The sequence below is a fragment of the Gigantopelta aegis genome, chromosome 1 (genome assembly GCF_016097555.1).
Source record: "Gigantopelta aegis isolate Gae_Host chromosome 1, Gae_host_genome, whole genome shotgun sequence".
NCBI classification, from domain to species: domain Eukaryota; kingdom Metazoa; phylum Mollusca; class Gastropoda; order Neomphalida; family Peltospiridae; genus Gigantopelta; species Gigantopelta aegis.
In genome coordinates, this window is record NC_054699.1 from 19072985 (window position 1) to 19094637 (window position 21653).

General features: G+C 36.4%; 1 protein-coding gene across 1 annotated transcript in view; it reads right to left on the reverse strand.

Moving 5' to 3' along the window:
* Positions 1-412: 412 nt before the first annotated feature.
* The window catches only part of LOC121371600 (succinate--CoA ligase [ADP-forming] subunit beta, mitochondrial-like), a 30695-nt gene continuing 9454 nt past the window's right edge, over positions 413-21653 (reverse strand). The window contains exons 3-11 of the mRNA XM_041497616.1: positions 18263-18374; positions 16722-16884; positions 14603-14773; positions 10833-10932; positions 8852-9013; positions 7788-7930; positions 6360-6480; positions 4313-4401; positions 413-897 (exon numbers count right to left, since the gene is read on the reverse strand). Coding sequence (XP_041353550.1) covers positions 823-897; positions 4313-4401; positions 6360-6480; positions 7788-7930; positions 8852-9013; positions 10833-10932; positions 14603-14773; positions 16722-16884; positions 18263-18374 — 1136 coding nt within the window. The 3' untranslated portion in view covers positions 413-822. The remainder of the gene's footprint in view (positions 898-4312; positions 4402-6359; positions 6481-7787; positions 7931-8851; positions 9014-10832; positions 10933-14602; positions 14774-16721; positions 16885-18262; positions 18375-21653) is intronic.

Below are 21653 nucleotides of genomic sequence, written 5' to 3' on the forward strand. Positions count from 1 at the left end.
GAAACTAACAAAAACACTAACGTCTGTGAAAGAACATTGTGGTTACAGTATTTTGGCTTCATACAAAATAAATATGAGCTTTATTATACATTTTCATTTAAAAAGGTTCAGATATGTCTATCTATTCACATTAATGTTTGGTTAAACTGTACATTTTTCTTTCTTTCTTTTTGTTTTTCAAACGGCAAACAAAAATTTTCTTTAACAATTTTATATTGTAAATTTGCATGTACACAGATGGTCAAATAAACGTTGGTTCCAAACTGATTAGATGACATCATTTATATTAATCAGTATATTTGTTTTTAACAAATGTAAAGAAACAGATATGACATAATTATTGCATATGAAGCCAAAATATGAAAACAATAGTCCGACAGTATCAGATTATAAAGTTGAAAGAACACGGAAACATTGTGATACTTGTATACTGACGTCTAAAAGAAACTATACTAAGTCTTGAGACTACTGAAGAAAAACCAAAATATACTGCTTGTTTAAAACATATATGTTCATGAGGGTGGTGTTTTGGCATGTTGTGAACTAAATTTCATTCCATAAACGCAAAAACATATTTAGCCATCATGTTATTTTCATTATCCAAATTATAAAGTAAATTAAATCAATTTTTCTTGGTATAGTTTCTTTTGGACATCAGTATACATGTAGTATTCAAAACGAGAACACTAATACATCCATGTGTTCCAGGATATTTTCTTTAACACATTCAAACAGTACATTACTCTAATATGTACAGTATTCACAATGAAATAAGCTACAGAATTGTCAAAGTTTATATATATATATATATATATTCTGCAATTAAATTGGCAACTCGAATTTAACGTCCACAGAAGCCTCTCGCGCCAATCCAACAATTGCTGACAGCCGCACAACCTAAAAGACAAACCAAAGGTCAAGGTCAGTCTAAAGTAAATAAGGCAGCAAAGTGTCCAATCATTTTTTATTTAACAATGCCTGAGTAAATTTTTAAATAGGGCTTTTAATTAACATGACGTTATTTTGACACTTAGTAGAAAGAGTCCCAGGTTCAAATCCCATCAGAAGACAGAAGTTATTAATTGGATAGTTATCAAGGGAATAAACATGAAGTAGGTCGTCAGTTGTATTCTGTGAAAGTAAAGTGTTACACTGCAATTACCAGTTATAGTCTTTGTAAATAATTTCAGTTTGGTTTGACATAAAAAGCAAAGTAAAATGGTTTGGAAATAACAAAAATGTACTATATTTGTGTGCAATTTAGAAAAGAATCAACTCAAAGATAAATAACTTGTAGTAAATTCCATGAATTTATGATAGTATGAAAAAAGGCATTTCCTGTGGGAATGGACTATTACTTTTAATAGCCTGGCTATACACTTATCCAACCTAAATGTAAGTCCACCTAACATCCTTAAGCCCATTCACCCACTCGTCGGGGCTTTCAGGATTTTCTAAAAATTAGCTACCGAATAGATCAGTGATTTTCAAATTTCACAAGTCTTAGTTAAAAATTTACTAGTATCATACGTTTGTAATACAAGAAAATAAAAACAAAACCTAAACACATTATATAATAAATAGCATGTAAGTTGTAATGTTATTTGCATAAATACCATTAACTATTTCCAATAAATTAACAAACATGTATATATATGTACATGGATTTGGTGTACAATTGCTAAACAAGAGGTTGCAACCTGAACCAGTATGGGGTACAGTTAAAAAATACAAACTGTTGATTTCTACAAAACTGAGGGATGCTAATAAACACATTCTTTGAATCTCTTAAATACCATTAACATTTTTTTTTTAGCATGTAGTTTAAAATATACAATACCACCCCTTTTAATGTGTACTGCCAACTTTGTTTAGACAAGTTTTATTGATAACTCTTAACAATATCAAGCAATAGGAAACTGATTTGGTTAAACGTGGCAGGATTCTTACAAAAAATCAGTCATATCTGTTTAACTTAGATTTGCATAAAACTAACCTGGTTTGGATCATTAATTTTAGAAATGATATATATGTTAATGATAATTATACATGTATTTTCCATATACTGTAGCCAAGACAACTTTAATGACTTCGACTGTGTCCCCAAAATGACCTCATTTGGACCCAAAATGTCATGGTGTGTTACAATATTATTAGTTGAGGAAGTGCGGTATTACTTCTGGTATACATGTAGATGGCTCTGTTGTAAAAAAAAATAATTAAATGTTGAAGGGAAGGATCAAAATCGATGTGCATGCTTTCAAAGGCCAGTACTCAGTGTTTCTGCCTGCAGGGTAAAAGGGTAAAATTACGTACCCAAAAATAATTCTAGGGTAAAATTACGTATCCAAAATAAATCCTGATAACATTCTACGCATTGGAACGAAACCGTGCCAAAACATTAGACAAGATGGAACGTACATTGTAGCATTGACTGGCTAAAATGGAAACAAGTTTTTTTTAAGTTTGCTCCCACCACCCAATACATATTTTTTATTTTTTTTTAAATATAATTATGCTTTTGTCTTCCTAGAGTGCTTAATACATTATCAGTAGTAATTTCAAGACATAAATCCATAATTAAGTACGAGTAGCACTTGCTGTAGGTTAGGTAAGATCAACTTTGTATATTTTTGAAAAATATTGTATTAATATATTTAATTTATACATTCATGTGCTTACAAATTTTCTATCATTTGTTTATATGTTAAATTTATTTTATCTTGATTGGCGAGGGGTTTTTTTTAAGTTCATAAAAAGAACAAATAAAATAAAACTAATGACATGTATTGTAAACCTTTTTGTTGTTACTTTTATGATGTTAATAGGTTATCGGACATCTAAATAAAATATATACGTGCCATGAATGGGAGGGGTTGAATATCACACACAAAGAGCGTATGGGAGGGGTTCATGACATACTCTATCAAAATGTACCAGTGCAACCAGTCCGGGTTCGGGTAAAAAAAAAAAAAAAATTTCAAGTTTGTTTAAAACATTAAATAATTGTATTTTGGTGTAGACCTGCACATGAGATGGCAGGATGGGTAGTTATGAATGGTTCCTGTTTATTGTATGCAATAATAAGAATATGTTTAAAAGTTAGGCTACCATTTTAACCATACTGAGCCAATACTTTGAGGTATGTATTTGCCAAATCAGTCTGTTTTTGACAACGAAAATTGTTAGTTTTTTGTAGTGGTTCCATTTTAACCTGATCCCATTAGCTAAATTTCAGCCAACCGTTTGTGGTTTACATCTGCTTGACTTTGTTGGGTTTTTTTTTTAGTCAACATGTGAAACCGAATGACCTTTTCAAGAACAGTCAAAATAGTTTGGGAAAGTTTCCATCATTCGCTGTCGCTGAATGCAGTCTACTTCATGAATAATCGGATAATTAAAGGGACATTCCCAAGTTTGCTGCAATTTTAAAGATGTTAACGACTAGCAGACTTTTTAACGATTGTAATTACATATCAAATATTTTTTTCTGTATAACATATTAGTAGCTGTATATTAAACGTGTTTTTGATCGTTCTAATATTTGTACTAGGTTAAATTTCATTTTATTTCCTAAAATATGGGTTTTTTTTCGTATGTACTGAATTATTTGAAGACAACTCCAGTTTAGGCTCCTTACAAATATTAAGACGACCAGAAACACATTGAATATGCAGACACTGATATTCCCTTTAATTCAAAAATGTGAAAGCAAGTTTACAAATTTCCTGCTGACTGTTACATTCGTCATTCTTTCTCTTAAGAAACATGGAAAATATCACCATAAGCTGGCCTGGATTTTAGACGCCGAGAATTCGCTTCTCCAGACATCTACAAATCCATTTTTTTATGGACCCCCCTACCAAGCTTCGCCTGCCAGCTCCGGGATCACAAACTCATAACTACGTACCCAAATTTAATTTCTGGCGGAAACCCTGGTAATATAAATTTGTTTTGATCAAAATATGAATTTGGTAAAAGTAACTATTTACTAGGCAAACCTCCCTAATACTACACACCCCTCTCCATCCTAACAATTTCTGAAACGTGTGGCAAATTAATGCGACAAAAACATTTTGTCTAATAATATTTTTGTATGTATGTTTTTTCCTCCCTCCATCACACTCCACATTTACCATTCTGGCTGCCTCATCTAAATTATTCATTTTGTTGAGTATACTATGTCTGTATGTCTGTTTTTTCCTCCCTCCATCACACTCCACACTTACCATTCGGGCTGCTACATCTAAATTATTCATTTTGTTGAGTATACTATGTCTGTATTTAAGTTTTTTCCTCAGTCCACACTTACCATTCTGGCTGCTTCATCTAAATTATCACAGGACAAAATTTTCATCTGGCTTGCTGCTATTACCGCACGCGCATCTTCATTTCTTGTTCCTGAAATACAGTGAAAACAATGCTTCAGGTGAAAGAAAGAAAGGTTTTATTTAACGACACACTCAACACATTTTATTTACGGTTATATGGTGTCAGATATATGGTTAAGGACCACACAGATAATGAAAGAGGAAACCCGCTGTCGCCACTACATGGGCTACTCTTTTCAACAAGCAGCAAGGGATTTTTATATGCACCATCCCACAGACAGGGTAGTACTAACCACGGCCTTTGATATACCAGTCGTGGTGCACTGGCTGGAGTGAGAAATAGCCCAATGGGCCCACCGACGGGGATCGATCCCAGACCGACCGCACGTCGAGCGAGCGCTGTACCACTGGGCTACGTCCCGCCCTCTCGTTCCTGAAATACAGTGAAAACAATGCTTCAGGTGAAATTTTTATTAAAATATATGATGTAAACGCACAACCAATAGCATTTTATTCCATCGCCGAAAAAGTCTGCATACCACCTGAAAATCCCAAGCTAGGCCCCTGCAGTCAAATATACTGTATAGCTTATAGTGAATAATTTTATCATAAATTTAACCATTAAAATGTGTTCCTTTAACGCCACCAATAGAGCACACTGATTTGTTAATTATCAGCTACTGACAGGAATGGGACGATTACAAATGTAATCACGGTTCACATAAATTTCAGTTTTATTTCAATTGTTTTTTATTTCTTGATTTTAAAAAAACAAAACAATTTTAATGGTACATGTATAAATGGTTCTGCACCCTGCTGGTAATCCCAATGACCAGTAAAGTATTTCGGCCAATCACAGTGCTCAATTTCCCCTAGGTCCCATTCGGATTTTTTTTTTCACTTTCAATACCAACAAAAAAAATAAAATAAATAACAATAACTAGTTAAATAATTCACTATTATATATTATGTGCATGCACATGTGCTAAGTTATATTTAATTTTTTTAAATCAATGATACCTTTTTATGTAACTTGTGTTTAGTTAAATAATCAACAGTAGGCCTATTATGTATTTGTGATTATTCCATAATTCTTGTTTCAAACTAATGCTCATCAAAGAGTATTAACATGTGTCGACTGATTTTGATAATAAATAACAAGGTAAAACATTATTTCATCAAATCAATCGTACATTATAGTGTGCAGAAACCATTTCCCCGATTTATGATTACTCGAGGATTACAAAGTAAAAACACTGTCTGACATGCGGCAACAAGGTGCCAAGTGAGCTATGACAATAAACAAGTTGGGGTCTTGACGTCCGTTGTTTGATTTCGTTTTCAAAATCGGATTAGGTCCAGAATATTACGGGGACTTCGACTTCTCATTACTGGTCATAACTCAGCGACTTGAGACGATTTTCAGCTAAAAAACTGCTCATTTTGCCGGCAAGATTAGGGCCTGGAATGTTAAAGAGGACAGCAAAAGAAATTGAAAGATAGGAGGAGTTGCCAGATGGGGAAGAAATGAGATGGAATTCAAAGGAGCGAAAGGAAAAGGAAGCAGTTCTCACATAAATTCGCGTATGATTTGTTTTGGTCATTCCCAGACAAACGTAAAAGCAATAACTGACAATATTTATAATTAAATTCGAATCATACTTGCTAATAACAACACTACAACTTCATACTTTTATAAAAATTATTTTTAGTCGATAAACAGTAACGTTCAATAAGACAACTTGCCCATATAAAATGATGTCATCATATATAACATTTGCTGACAACATAATTTTTTACATTCATCGAGAAATGAACAAACTTCCATTGCTACATCTGGACCGGATCAATGGCATGACGTTATGTTGTAATGAATGTAGCAGAAATGTAATTATTATGTAATTAATGGCACGGGAACAAACCTGCTTTTTCGTCATGCTCTTTTGAGCATGCTTATCTCCCCTTTCTTTAATGAATTTACCAGAATGTTTTATTTTTTTTAAATGACACCAGTAAACCTGAACTGACCTTGTAGGCGAACAACAATGGGTATTTTTAGGCTGAGTTCCAGAGCCGCAGCTACAATACCCTGAGCTATGACATCACATCGCATGATGCCACCAAATATATTTACAAGAATTGCATCAACCTGAAATTAAAACACACACATTTATTTCTATGTACTCATGAATCTCAATTTAAATCACATTACCCAAGACTTCAAACTTAAACATTTCTACTCACACACAAGAAAAACCTGAACAAATCAGATATGTCCCTCTATGTACAACACCTTTTTCACCACCACTATATAAATAGGTTCTTCACAGGAGGCAAAGTCCTCAATATATATTTATGCTAAAGATTTTGTACTTGATTTGCATATTATTCAGTATTCATGATCTGTATATATATATATATATATATATATATATATACACACACACACACACACACACACACACACAGGGCTTCTAGATTATGGTAGGCCCACTCCCACAGCTAGTGATATTCAATGTTGGGCTGGTAAATAACTACTACCATCATGCCTCATGGCTAGTGGAAAAAAAGTTGTCAAATGCTGCATTTAAGTCTATTGAGTAAATATGACTATCCTGCCCCATCCACCCAAATCTAAGGGATTTTAAGCTTTATCTCCCTCTATGGGTGACATACCTGTATCTTATTATTCCTTATTAGTGAAATTGTATTTATTAAAGTTGGGCTGGTCAATTTTAATTATGGCTAGTAAAAAATTTTTGATCCCATGGCTAGTGGATTCTATAAAAATAGTAGAAGCCCTCATATACTTATGTACATATGAATCATGTCCCACTACCTCAAGAATGCAAAATGGTCTCCCAATATATTATGTGTTCCACCTACATTGTATGTCCTTAGCGATAGATCCTAATCTATCCTCATCAGTAGATATTTATCAACACAAACACAGATTCCTTGTTGGGCAAGATGACTCTTATACAAACCTTGGGATCTGAAGTAACAAGTCTGAAGGCTTTTCTGTGACTTGTTTTGAACCTTTAGTAGATATCAACACATAGATTGATGTTTGACAGGTCAACTGTTCTACAAACCTTGGGATCTGAAGTAATCAGTCTGAAGGCTTCTGTGACTTGTTTTGAACCTTCAGTAGATATCAACACAAAGATAGATGTTTGACAGGTCAACTGTTCTATAAACCTTGGGATCTGCACTAATCAGTCTTAAGAACAGGACAACTGTTCTACAAACCTTGGGATCTGAAGTAATCAGTCTTAAGAACAGGCCAACTGTTCTACAAACCTTGGGATCTGAAGTAATCAGTGTTAAGAACAGGACAACTGTTCTACAAACCTTGGGATCTGAAGTAATCAGTCTTAAGAACAGGTCAACTGTTCTACAAACCTTGGGATCTGAAGTAATCAGTCTTAAGAACAGGTCAACTGTTCTACAAACCTTGGGATCTGAAGTAATCAGTCTGAAGGCTTCTGTGACTTGTTTTGCTGTTGCTCCACCTCCAACATCAAGAAAGTTAGCCGGCGCCCCACCGTGGAGTTTGATGATATCCATGGTCGCCATAGCCAGACCAGCTCCATTAACTACAATAGATAAGTTACAATTAATAATTTTAAACACAACGTAAAGGGAAATATATTCAGGGGAAAAATTCACGCAAAAATAAATTCTGTCTAACGCAAATAAAATAAGGTTCTTTTAGGATAAAGAAAACCTTACCCCAGGGTTCATACACCTTTTTCAAAACTAATTTCCATACTTTATCCATACCTTTACGAAAACACATTCAATAATTTTCCAGACTTACTTTTCACAGATTATTTCCCATATTTGCATGAAAACAATGTCCCACAAATCGAAACCCGCTTATTTTAAGATATACATACATGTATGACCAACTTTCAAAGGGACACTGCGCAAGTATTTAAAATAAAAAAACTCCCGATTAGCTTCCAATAGTTAACGACTGCATGTAATAGGAGATCATATTCAGGCGATGTTACACAAGTTGCTGACTAAAATAAAAAAAGCACGAAAATAAGTTAAAATGAATGAATAATTAAATATGATAAAGCTATACACAATAATTTCAGCTCAATATCTTGGCATTTAAACAGGTCTTAACCCATAAACTAGTGATGACAAGGCATTTAAATAATACGTACTAGACATATTTCAGTTAGAACTACCAAGACAGCCGATGTTGCCTTCAAGACATTTAAATACAATGTAACACGTACCAGAGATATTTCAGTATGACCTACCCAGGCTGCCGATGTTGCCGTCAAGATAACATGTACCAGAGATATTTCAGTATGACCTACACAGGCAGCCGATGTTGCCGACAAGATAACACTTACCAGACATATTTCAGTATGACCTACCCAGGCAGCCAATGTTGCCGACAAGATAACACTTACCAGAGATATTTCAGTATGACCTATCCAGGCAGCCGATGTTGCCGTCAAGAGAACACGTACCAGAGATATTTCAGTATCACCTACCCAGGCAGCCGATGTTGCCGTCAAGACCGATGTAGTTGAGATCTGCCGCAGCGGCCCGTCTGTCACGGTCGTCTTCCTGAGTCCAGTCACGCAATTTGAAGATTTCCTGCTGTCGGAATACAGCATTGTCGTCAATGTTCAGCTTGCAGTCCATACAATAAACTATTGAGAAGAAAATGTTTTATATCTGCAGTTTAAAAGTCAACACAATACAACGGCTAGCTCTGGATGTTCGCAGCCCGGTACCGGCTCCCACCCAGAGCGAGTTTTAATGACTCAGTGGGTATGTGTAAGACCACTACACCCTCTTCTCTCTCACTAACCACTAACAATTAACCCTCTGTCCTGGATAGACAGTCCAGAGAGCTGAGGTGTGTGCCTAGGACAGTGTACTTGAACCTTAATTGGATATAAGCACGAAATATGTTGAAATGAAATGAAATAAAATGATATGTAACAAAATATCAATTATTAAATGAATTTATTTCGCCAAATCAAAATGAAATTTGTCAACTGTACTTAAAATTTGCACCTGAATGTGTTCCTGTTCTTAATTCCCGCACTTATCTCGGCAGGTGGTGTGACGAGTATGGGTTCTAGAACATACGCGAACACAGTTTCAAACACAGATTTTCTGGTTCAGTCCACAACATGGTCATATTTAGATTGTAACTGTTACACATTAATATTTATTTGGAGTATTGCTTTCATTATACCAACAATAATACCATATTCAATTACTTTCGAACACACTTCAACTTTCAGCGGATATGTACAGGGGCTTAGCATTATTCAACAGATTATGGCAGATTGGCATTCAAATAGATTATTGCCATCTTTTTAGAGGGATATTTGATAAACAAAAATATAAAAAATTCATTTATTTTCATTTCAACTAATTTTTGTGCTAATATCTATTAAGGTTCAAGCACAATGGGTTAGTTGTTAGTTGGTTAGTGGTTAGTGAGAGAAAAGAGGGTGTAGTGGCCTTACACCTACCCATTGAGCCCTTAAGAACTCGCTCTGGGTTGGAGCCAGTACCAGGTTGCGAACCCTGTACCTACCAGCCTGTAGTTTGATGACTTAACTACTGCGTCACAATAAGATTTCTAAAATAACACTATGCCCTATGATGGGGCACAATATTTCATGTGCACAACTGTTCCATTTCAGGGCTAGCTCTGGCACTAGCTAAATTCGCAAATGCAAAATTTAAAACACAACTGGCAAATTTTATTTTAATTTGGCGAAAAAATTACATGTAATAATTGATATTTTGTTAGAAAATAACTATGTTTCTGCAATTTTTGAAGTTTTATAGATAATTTTGCGAAATTGTTTGCTCATCCACAGCTAGACCTGTGTTTGCGTGTCCGTTACATAATTTTAAACTCAGAAACTGCCTATCAGTTACATAGTGAACCATTACATTCTAAAATTAAGTTCCAAACTTTAGGATCATCAGAACTTTATTCCCAGTGCAAATATATTTCGTGCAATCAAAGAATCACTTAATTTGGTAAAATTCAAGTAGACCAACAAATATTGTCTCCCGCATTACTTGAGTTTAACAAATCTTCAACATGGAACTCAGGGCTTCTAGAAATTTCATAAAATCCACTAGCCATGGGATCAGTGATTTAAATTTTTTTACTAGCCACAATTAAAAATTCACTAGCCCTACTTTACTTAAGTTGATACAATTTAGAAAAATAATAGTAATAATCAAACATGTCACCTAAAGAGTGAGATAGAGCTTAAAAATACCAATACTGGTGGGTTGGGGTGGGAGCAGGATATTCATATTTACAAAACAGACTTAACTGCAACATTTGACCAAAAAAATTCACTAGCCGTCGGGATTGACAATAGTAGTTCTTTACTAGCCCAACATTAAAAATCACTAGCCATGGGAGTGGGGCTACCATAATCTAAAAGCCCTGGAACTGATAGTCACTATTTTATTGAAGACCTCACTTACCCTTTCCACTAGAGTCCTCTGACATGGGGTTGATTTCCAGTAAGGTGGAATCGTACTTGATAAAGACGTCTGTGTACAGTTTCATCATCATCTCAGCTGCCTAAGAAGATAAAAATATAAATTTGACACCTCAGCATATTTCTACAAAAGGCTGTTCAGTGTATCATTATTTTAACACTGCCATCACATATATATAAAAAAAATACTATTAAAAACCAGCAGGGGATCTTTAATATGAAAGGAGGGAGGGAGGGAGGGAGGGAGGGAGGCATATAAGTCTTCTTTCCAAACCAGCAAGGGATCTTTCATAAGGAAAGAAGGCATATAATAGTCTTCTTTCACAACCAGTGAGGGATCTTTCATATGAAAGGAAGGAAGGAAGGAGAGAGGGAGGCATATAAGTCTTCTTTCCAAACCAGCAAGGGATCTTTCATAAGGAAAGAAGGCATATAATAGTCTTCTTTCACAACCAGCAAGGGATCTTTCATATGAAAGGAAGGAAGGAAGGAGGGAGGGAGGGAGGGAAGGAAGGAAGGAATGGAGGGAGGCAGAGAGGCATATAATAGTCTTCTTTCACAACCAGCAAGGGATCTTTCATATGAAAGGAAGGAAGGGAAGGAAGGAAGGGAAGGAAGGAAGGAAGGAACAAAAGAAAGAAATGTTTTATTTAACGATGCACTCAATACATTTTATTTTACGGTTATATGGTGTCAGACATATGGTTATGGACCACACAGATTTTGAGAGGAAACCCGCTGTCACCACTACATGGGCTACTCTTCCGATTAGCAGCAAGGGATCTTTTATTTGCGCTTCCCACAGGCAGGATGGCACAAACCATGGCCTTTGTTGAACCAGTTATGGATCACTGGTCGGTGCAAGTGGTTTACACCTACCCATTGAGCCTTGCGGAGCACTCACTCAGGGTTTGGAGTCGGTATCGCAATTAAAATTCCCATGCCTCGACTGGGATCCGAACCCAGTACCTACCAGCCTGTAGACCGATGGCCTACCACAACGCCACCAAGGCCGGTGAAGGAAGGAACAAAGACAGAAAGATTTTATTTCACAACAAACTAAACACATTTTTATTTACAGTTATACTGTGTCGAACATATCATTATTGCCCACAGACAATGAGAGAGAAAACCCACTGTTACCATTTTACAGGCTACTCTTTTTGATTAGCAGCAAGGGATCTTTTATATGATCATGGCCTTTGTTACACCAGTTGCTGGAATGAAAAATAGCCCAATGGACCAACCAACATGGATTGTTCCCAGACAGAACAATACTTATCACAGCCTTTGGTGTACCAGTTGTGGGGCACTTGTGATGGAGGGACAAAAACACAAGCCCAACGAGAGAATTTGATGCCGCATTGCACACTTCAATTAAGCACTCTGTTGAACAAAGGAATATGAACATTTAAAGGCACAGATCATAGTTTCAACCAGCAAAAAATGGACACTAAGTTTGGTTAATTTACAAACCAGTCACTAATTTGGATAAAGTTACAACAGAGTGAAAGAAGAGTCTGTGATGTTAAAACAGGAAATATCCTTAAAAATAGACTAGATCTCGAATCAATAAACCACTACCGTACTTCTCAGACGCACATGCACTTTTAAAAATACGAAAAATGCTATTTTTGGTACTACAAACACCAGGATGACCAGAAACACTTCGGTTCTAAGGAAATGGATAATCTAAAGAATAAAATATAAGTAATATATGATTTCAGTTATCATAAACGGCTCTAACAGTGAAAAATATGCTGTAGTGTTTAAAACCTAGGTTCTGTTACTTTAAAGTGAAAGACGCTAGTTTTTAAACATTACGGCACTATTAGAGCTATTTTTGTCGATTGATATCAGACATTACTTAGATTTTATTGTTCAAATTATCCACTTCTATACTCCGGCCAATGCACTATGACTGGTAGTGGCACTGGTACATCAAAGGCCATGGTATGTGCTATCCTGTCTATGGGATGGTGCATATAAAAGATCCCTTGCAGCTAATCAAAAAGAGTAGCCCATGAAGTGGCAATAGCAGCTTTCCTCTCTCAATATTTGTGTGCACCGTAACCATATGTCTGACGCCATATAACCGTAAATAAAATGTGCTGAGTACGTCGTTAAATAAACCATTTCCTTCCATTTCTGTACATCCGAAGTATTTATGATCATCCTGATGTTTCTAATACCAAGAAATGCATTTTTCATATTTTAAAAAAATACAATAACATGTATCTTTCATCAATATAGTTTATACATGTAGATGATCTCTAGTCTATTTTTAAAGGCTATCTCTCCATTTCAACACCACAGACTCTTGGTTAAAAAATTATTTCATTAAATCAATCGTACATTACAGTGCACAGGCACCATTTTCCGTTAATAGGCCGGTTCATGATTACTTGAGGATACTTTAGTTTGTTTTTATTTAACGACGCCACTAGAGCACATTGATTTCTCATCTTATCATTGGCAATTGGACGTCAAACATATGGTCATTCTGACACGTGTTTTGTTTTTTAGAGGAAACCCGCTGTTGCCACATAGGCTACTCTTTTTATGACAAGCAGCAACGGATCTTTTATTTGCGCTTCCCACAGGCAGGATAGCACAAACCATGGCCTTTGTTGAACCAGTTATGGATCACTGGTCGGTGCAAGTGGTTTACACCTACCCAATTGAGCCTTGTGGAGCACTCATTCGGGGTTTGGAGTCGGTATCTGGATTAAAAATCCCATGCCTCGACTGGGATCCGAACCCAGTACCTACCAGCCTGTAGACCGATGGCCTAACCACGACGCCACCAAGACCGGTCGAGGATACAATCTGGCGCCAAAGTAAAAACACTGTCCGACATTTGGCAACAAGGTGCCAAGTGAGTTATAACAATAAACAACACAAGGTCTTGATGTCTGTTGTGTGATTTTTTTTGTTTGAAATTTTGATTATATCCAGAATATTACAGCAACTTCAACTTCTCACTACTGCTAATAACTCGGCGACTGAGCTGAATTTTGGGAAAAAGAAGACGTTTGTCTTGTTGAACAACAGCACAAGAGTGTATTGATATATATTAATCAATTGGCTAATGGATGTCAAACATATAGTCACTTTGACAGTCATAGAGAGGAAACCCTACATTTTTTCCATTAGTAGCAAGGGATACTTTATATGCACCATCCCACAGAAAGGATAGCACATACCACAGCCTTTGATATACCAGTCGTGGAGCACTGGCTGGAACGGGAGAAATAGCCCAATGGGCCTACTGACAGGGATCGATCCCAAACTGACCGCACATCAAGTGAGCGCTTTACCACTGGGTTACGTCCCACCCCATGGCAAAAACAAACGCTCATTTTGTCAGCAAGACTAAAGAAAGAAAGAAATGTTTTATTTAACGATGCACTCAACATACTGTATTTACGGTTATATGGTGTCAGACATATGCTTAAGGACCACATATATATTGAGAGAGGAAACCCGCTGTCGTCACTTCATGGACTACTCTTTTCAATTAGCAGCAAGGAATCTTTAATATGCACCATCCCATAGACAGGGTAGTACATACCACGGCCTTTGATATACCAGTCGTGGTGCACTGGCTGGAACGAGAAATAGCCCAATGGGCCCACCACCGACAGGGATCGATCCCACACCAACCGCGCATTGAGTAAGTGCTGTACCACTGGGATACGTCCTGCCCCCAAACGAGCAAGATTAGGGCCTGAAATAGTTGAAACAACTCACCTCGTCAATGCAAGGTTCACTGAATCCCATCTGCTTGGCAAAGTTGGTGGTCTGCTCCTTCGTGATGCCAGTGAGAATGTCAACTGGTTCCTTCAGAATTGCTTTTGGATCCTTTTGGGCCACCTCCTCAATATTCATACCTCCCTGAGAGCTCCCTACTAAGACTGGCCCCTGAAAAAACCCCACCAAGAAATAAGCTATACTGATGAAAAGAAATATGGAAACATTTTAGATCAAATTGAATTCATTATTAGCATAAAATACAAAACTATGATGTGGGATTGAATGTCACTAATATGGAGTTGAAAGTCAGTAACATGGGGTGGAATGTCAGTAACAAGTGGTTGAATGTTGGTAACATGGAGTTGAATGTCAGTAACATGGGGTTGAATGTCAGTAACATGGGGTTGAATGTCAGTAACATGTGACTGAATGTCAGTAACATGTAGTTGAACGTCACTAATATGGGACTGAATGTCACTAATATGGAGTTGAATGTCAGTAACATTTGGTTGAATGTCAGTAATATGGGGATTTAATGTCAGTAATATGGAGTTGAATGTTAGTAACATGTGGTTGAATGTTAGTAACATGTGGTTAAATGTCAGTAATATGGAGTTGAATATCAGTAACAAGGGGCTGAATGTCAGTAACATGGGGATGAATGTCAGTAACATGTGACTGAATGTCAATAACATGGGGATGAATGTCAGTAACATGGAGTTGAATATCAGTAACATGGGGTTGAATGTCAGTAACATGGGGTTGAATGTGAGTAATATGGGGTTGAATGTGAATTATATGTGGTTGAATGTCATTAACATGGGGTTGAATACAATTAATATTCCTTGATAGTTCAAGCATATGACTATTAAAACCGTAGTTTGGTTTTTATTTGGGAAGAGAACTTAGGAGAATATTACAGAGATACGGCCTTAAAAATTAACAGCCATATTCAGCAGTGCTGCTGCAAAAGCCATTGTACTTTTTTTGCCTACTCTATATAAAGAAAGATAAAATCTAGCTTGTGCCACCACCCCCCATGCACCAACAAGACTGTTCCCACATCCACTAGGCATTTACGTTGTTATTACCTAGCAATGTGCAAATTAGACGTTGCAAAATGATCTAATTTTCAAGAACTGATGACAGTGTTTTCAAGAACTGATGACAGTGATTTCAAGAAATGAAGATACAGATTGACCAAGAAAGTAGCGAATTATCAAATTCTAATAATCAATTACAAGAAATTTTTGGGTATGGCGCAATGGAAATGAATATTTACAATGTGTGACAGGGGGTATGGGGGCCTCCCCCAGAAAGAAAATGGGTTAGGTTTAAGAAAATCACACAGTAATGATTAAAGTCAAAAGGTGAATTTAAAAAAAAAAAAATCTGCAAAATGTTTTGGGTATGGCACCATACACCATAATCGAATATGTAGGAATATGTTTACTGTAATAATTGTTCCTCCATTTTAGATGAGGGAATTGATGTGAATATGTTGGCGTTTGTTTTCATGTGTACATAAAGATAAATGATAGCAAATAGTTAGTATCCCAGTGAACACATCAATATGTTTGTTTTGTTTAACGACACCACTAGAGCACATTGATTAATTAATCATAGCCTACTTCATGTCAAACATTTGGTAATTTGACTTATACCTGTAGCCTTAAGAGTGGAAACCCAGTACCATTTTTTGTTAGCAGCAAGGGATCTTTCATATGCACCATCCCACAGACAGGATAGCACACACCATGGCCGTTGATATATCAGTCGTGGTGCACTGGCTGGATTGAGAAATAGCCCAATGGGATCAATTCCAGACCAACCACACATCAAGCGACCGCTTTACCACTGGGCTACATCCCTCCCCCCAACACTAAAAGAGAGAAAGAAAGTTGGACAAGGCATGGCTAGCTCTGGGTGAGCAAAACAATTCGCCAAATTGTCTATTAAACTTCAAAAATTGCAGAAATTGTCAAGTTATTTTCAAAAACATTTCAATTATTACACGTAATTATTTTGCCAAACTAAAATAAAATTCGCCAACTGCTTTCAAAATTTGCAATTGGCGAATTTGGCAAGTGCCAGAGCTATCCCTGACAGGACATACAGCGAAACTTCTCTCCATGGTAATGGCGAAGTAGAACTCTCTGCGAGAGTAGAGGCGCTGGACAACCATCACGTTGCTGCAGAGTCGGCCCTCCGTGCCCGTCTGTTTGGTGAACAGCTTGTGATTGATCATCTTGTGCGATATGTCGCGGGCTTCATCGGCACTGCAGGGTAAATCACAAAGAAATTAGATAAATCACAAAGAAAACAGATAAATCACAAAGAAAATAGATACATGTAAGTCACAAAGAAAACAGATAAATCACAAAGAAAACTTGCAAATCAAAGAAAATGGATAAATCACACATAAAAAAGATAAATCACAGAAAAAACCCAGACAATTCACAAAGAAAATGGATCTAGATAATTGATAAGATAAACCCCAAAATATAACTGTAGTTAGTCAACGAACATAATGTTAAAGCCACACACCCTAGTTCCATCCAGCGAAAATAAATTATAATTTGGTTAATCTACAAACCTGTAACACACTTAGATCACGTTTTTATCAAATAGAGTGAAAAAGCAGGTTTTATATCGATAAATACCATGGGAATCCCCATGTCCCAATTGCTTGAAATAATTTTTAAAGTTAGTATTCTGATGTCACCGGTAGATGTCGCTCGAAGCACAACAATGCCTACGTCACGACAAATTTCACAGAGTGCGCACAGACTTGGGGTGCGTTCTTTTCACCTCTCCTGGACATGTTCCAACTGTTCTGTCTTGGTTGTATCCCCTCTCCAGATATCATAAGACTTAGCAAAATTATTGGTTTTAAGGGTTTGTAACGTTTTGTATTGAGAAACTTACTTGTCTGAACTTTATTGTTACTGAAAATGTTCACGAACTGTGAAGAAGAATCTCACAAATGAACAACAACAAATTGGATGTTGATTGTGCGAACCGTGCACGAGAAAACAAACCGAACCAAAATGATAACGGTCACGTGGTATACCAACGTCTGTGACATTGAAATGGAAATATCCCCTCTTAAAATAGATTAGACCATGTCTGCTCAACGTTTTTTTCTGAAACATGCGTGCGTTTTTAAGAAATAAGAAAAATGCATTTTGCTGTATTACAAAAACCAGGATTACCAAAAAACACTTCAGGTGAATGGAAATGTATATTCTAAATAATAAACGGTAAGTAAAGTGCAATTTTATTTGTGAAAAAATGGGTTTAATAGCGAAAAACAACGCCGTAATGGTTAACAACTAGCTGTAACTAGGGTGTTTAACTTTAAATGTTTTGTGTCTATCATAAACCTATTTGGTGTAAAGAAAAAAAAGTTAAAATAAATACAGTGCCGTTAATGATGCCATCTACATGTACATGTATCTACAACAATCTGTATTTTACTGACGGCAATTGCTGTCAGTACCATCGTTAAGTTCGAGTCCTGTGTTAATCGAATAGTAACAAACATTTAATGTTTATAATTGAGTAGTCATGTCTGAAATATTCCTAGTAGATCGCCATGCAATATTTGAACAAAATATTCCCTGCAGAGATACGTCACTTGACAAATTAACTTACGAAAAGACGAGCTTAACGCCTCCTTGTAAACCACTATCCCATGATCCTTTGCCTCGACCACCAGCTAAAACTTGTGCTTTCACAACAACATCAGGGGTTCCAGTCTCATCACCTGTAATCAAAGTTTAAAAACAATAAGTTTGCTTTGTTTAATAACACCACTAGAGCACTTTGATGTATTAATCATCGGCTATTGGATGTCAAACATTTGGTAATTTTGACATATAGTCTTAGAGAGGAAACCCACTACATTTTCCCCATTAGTAGCAAGAGGTCTTTTATATGCACCATCCCAGACAGGATAGCACATACCATGGCCTTTGATATACCAGTTGTGGTGCACTGGCTGGAATGAGAAATAGCTCAATAGACCCACTGACGGGGATCGATCCCAAACGGTTCACGCATGACTGGTTGTATTAAATTATTAAAACCACCACCTCAAACTTTGAGCCAGGATGTGACATTGAGCCAGGACGTGGCATTCAAGATGGCAGGTTAAACTGAGTAAAGATTAAAAATGTATTAAATCTCTCTATATAGTAAAAGTAAAGTTTGTTTTATTTAACGACGTCACTAGAGCACATTGATTTTTTATCTTATCATCGGCTATTGACGTCAAACATATGGTCATTCTGACACTATTTTCAGAGGAAACCTGCTGTCGCCACATAGGCTACTCTTTTTACGACAGGCAGCAAGGGATCTTTTATTTGCGCTTCCCACAGGCAGGATAGCACAAACCATGGCCTTTGTTGAACCAGTTATGGATCACTGGTCGGTGCAAGTGGTTTACACCTACCCATTGAGCCTTGCGGAGCACTCACTCAGGGTTTGGAGTCGGTATCTGGATTAAAAATCCCATGCCTCGACTGGGATCCGAACCCAGTACCTACCAGCCTGTAGACCGATGGCCTGCCACGACGCCACCGAGGCCGGTCTCTCTATATAGAGAAAATGACAAAACTGACTAGATAACGCACATGTACCTAAAAGAAATTACTTTTATTTTCAATGTCGCCATCAAGAATCGGAAACGGAGAAACTGGACATTCGGGGGAGCATGTTCGAATATTTAACATGGATTTATGTTGATACAAAAATACTACATGTATTATCAATTAATTCTATGCTTCTATGTTTTGACCAAATAATGAATGAATGATAATCCACCAATTTAAAGAAAATTGTATTTATACCAATTTAAAGAATATTGTATTTATACCAAATTTTCCATTTTGTGAATCCAAACTGGAACATGTACAGGGCTCAAATTTAATGGCAGTGACATATAAACAGCCGTCAGTTGGGGTCGTCACCGATGGCACTTTTGTTCCGCCAGATAAAAATTAGGCCCTACTGCCATCGGTAAAGCTCCTCACCGACGACAAAATGTATAAACGTGTATGATCATTATCTGCCAGTATTTAACACGAGCGTTCGGATCCTGGTTGGAGTTAATGGGTGTTTGGTTAGTACCATTTGATGGAACTAGTCATGCGCATACCCTGTGTTGTTGTATAATATATGTTCTCACTGCATTTTGCCTCCTCGCTTTCGTGTTATGCCACATATTTTTACGTTTGGCATCCCCATTTGGGTTTTTCTGCACCCCTCTTTATTTTTTGGCATCCTGTTATAATTTACAACAGCCACCTCCGCTATTTCAAAATGCACACTAAAAAACATCAGTCAGTCTGCACACCAAAGGAAACAAGCCGTATTGTGTACGAAAGCACAACTCACAGAAAACTTCAGTAGCTTACAACAGTGACTGTAACATAATTTAACAATATTTTTAACAGCGTCTGTTGTGTCCCATACCAGTATCCATTTGTATGTTTGTTACACACAATAAAAGTTATATTTTATTTTAGCAATGAAATGTTTTTATTTTTATCATTTCGGCAACCTCCGACTACAAAACCACTTATTTGGCGTCAAATTTGCCACGTGATCAGAGCGGTCTTTTGTGTCCAATAACTCGTCTGATATTTTATCCTCGGTTTCAGATTTAATTGGTCAAAACTGATTTTTACTTACAGTCATTTGTTTATTTAGCAATTCTTAATAAAATATAGAAACTTTAATTTTGGGGGTGGGTGGGTGGGATATATTATCACCACTTACAGAAACAACGGAAGTGGTAGTGTTCATTATTAAAATCATTTATCTTGGGCACCAAATAATATATATACACCGCCTTTACAAAAACAAAACTATTTTTTATTAGCTGGCAATATCAATGCGATCAATTCATTCGATGAAAATAAGAACAGAAAAATGTTATCCCACAGTAGGAGATCACTTGAAAAAACTATTATTTTTCAGATATCTTAAAATCTTTATTAAAATAATAATATTAAAACTTTGATCGGTTTAGCAAAATGAATGCCCATGAATGTCAGACCGACACTCCGTTTTAACTGAACTACATTTTTAACTAACAGTGCATAAAAGATCATCTTCATAAATCAAGGCTAATATTCGTTCCTCGTATTCAGCCTTGATACATGTAGTCAAGATTACTGATATCCACTACTAGCGCCCTCTATTGGAAGAAAATTTGTAACACCGATTATGTCCCTTACACAATGACATCGCTGACCAATCACAGTGTCGGTAACATGTGACAATCTTGAAAGCAATATCAAAAATTAACCGCCGAAACCTTTTTTTTTAACATATCGTGACAAACACGACACATTTCCACGGACGCTGACGCTGCCATCTTTGTTTACAATACAAAGGGAATCTATAAGGAGCGTTGCGATTCATTGCAATCAGATCTCATCGCATCCAATGAAATGTAAGCATTTTGTGGCACGATTTCTTGACGACATGTACCAAGGCTGAATACGAGGAACGAATATTAGCCTTGATTTATGAAGATGATAAAAGATAGACAACTTGTACATCATACCAACTTTCCAATACCATGGCAAAATAAGGGATACATGTAGGTATTGCCACAAAGTCGACCAACATACAACTATATACGGTAACCGAACATTCACTTTTTAGTTTTTTTGCTTTTGAGTGGTGGGGTTTTTTTTAGTTTGTTTTTTTAGTTTTTTTAGGGTTTTTTAAATGGTGGGGTAGGGGTGTCGCACGACCATCCTCCTTTAATTTTCACCCAGTGAGAACACTATATACAGTTTAGTATCATAAAGAGAATCATTTTTATGTCACATTCACCGAAAATTTTGGCAACTTCGACTTTAAATGTTAGCTTATGCTAGTAGTATATGATTCCATTTTTAATAACCGTAACCATATGTCCGATGCCATATAACCTAAATAAAATGTGTTGAGTGCGTCATTAAATAAAACATTTCCTTCCTTCCATTTTTAATAAATTCTTGTTTATTGAAGTTTATTGACATAAACT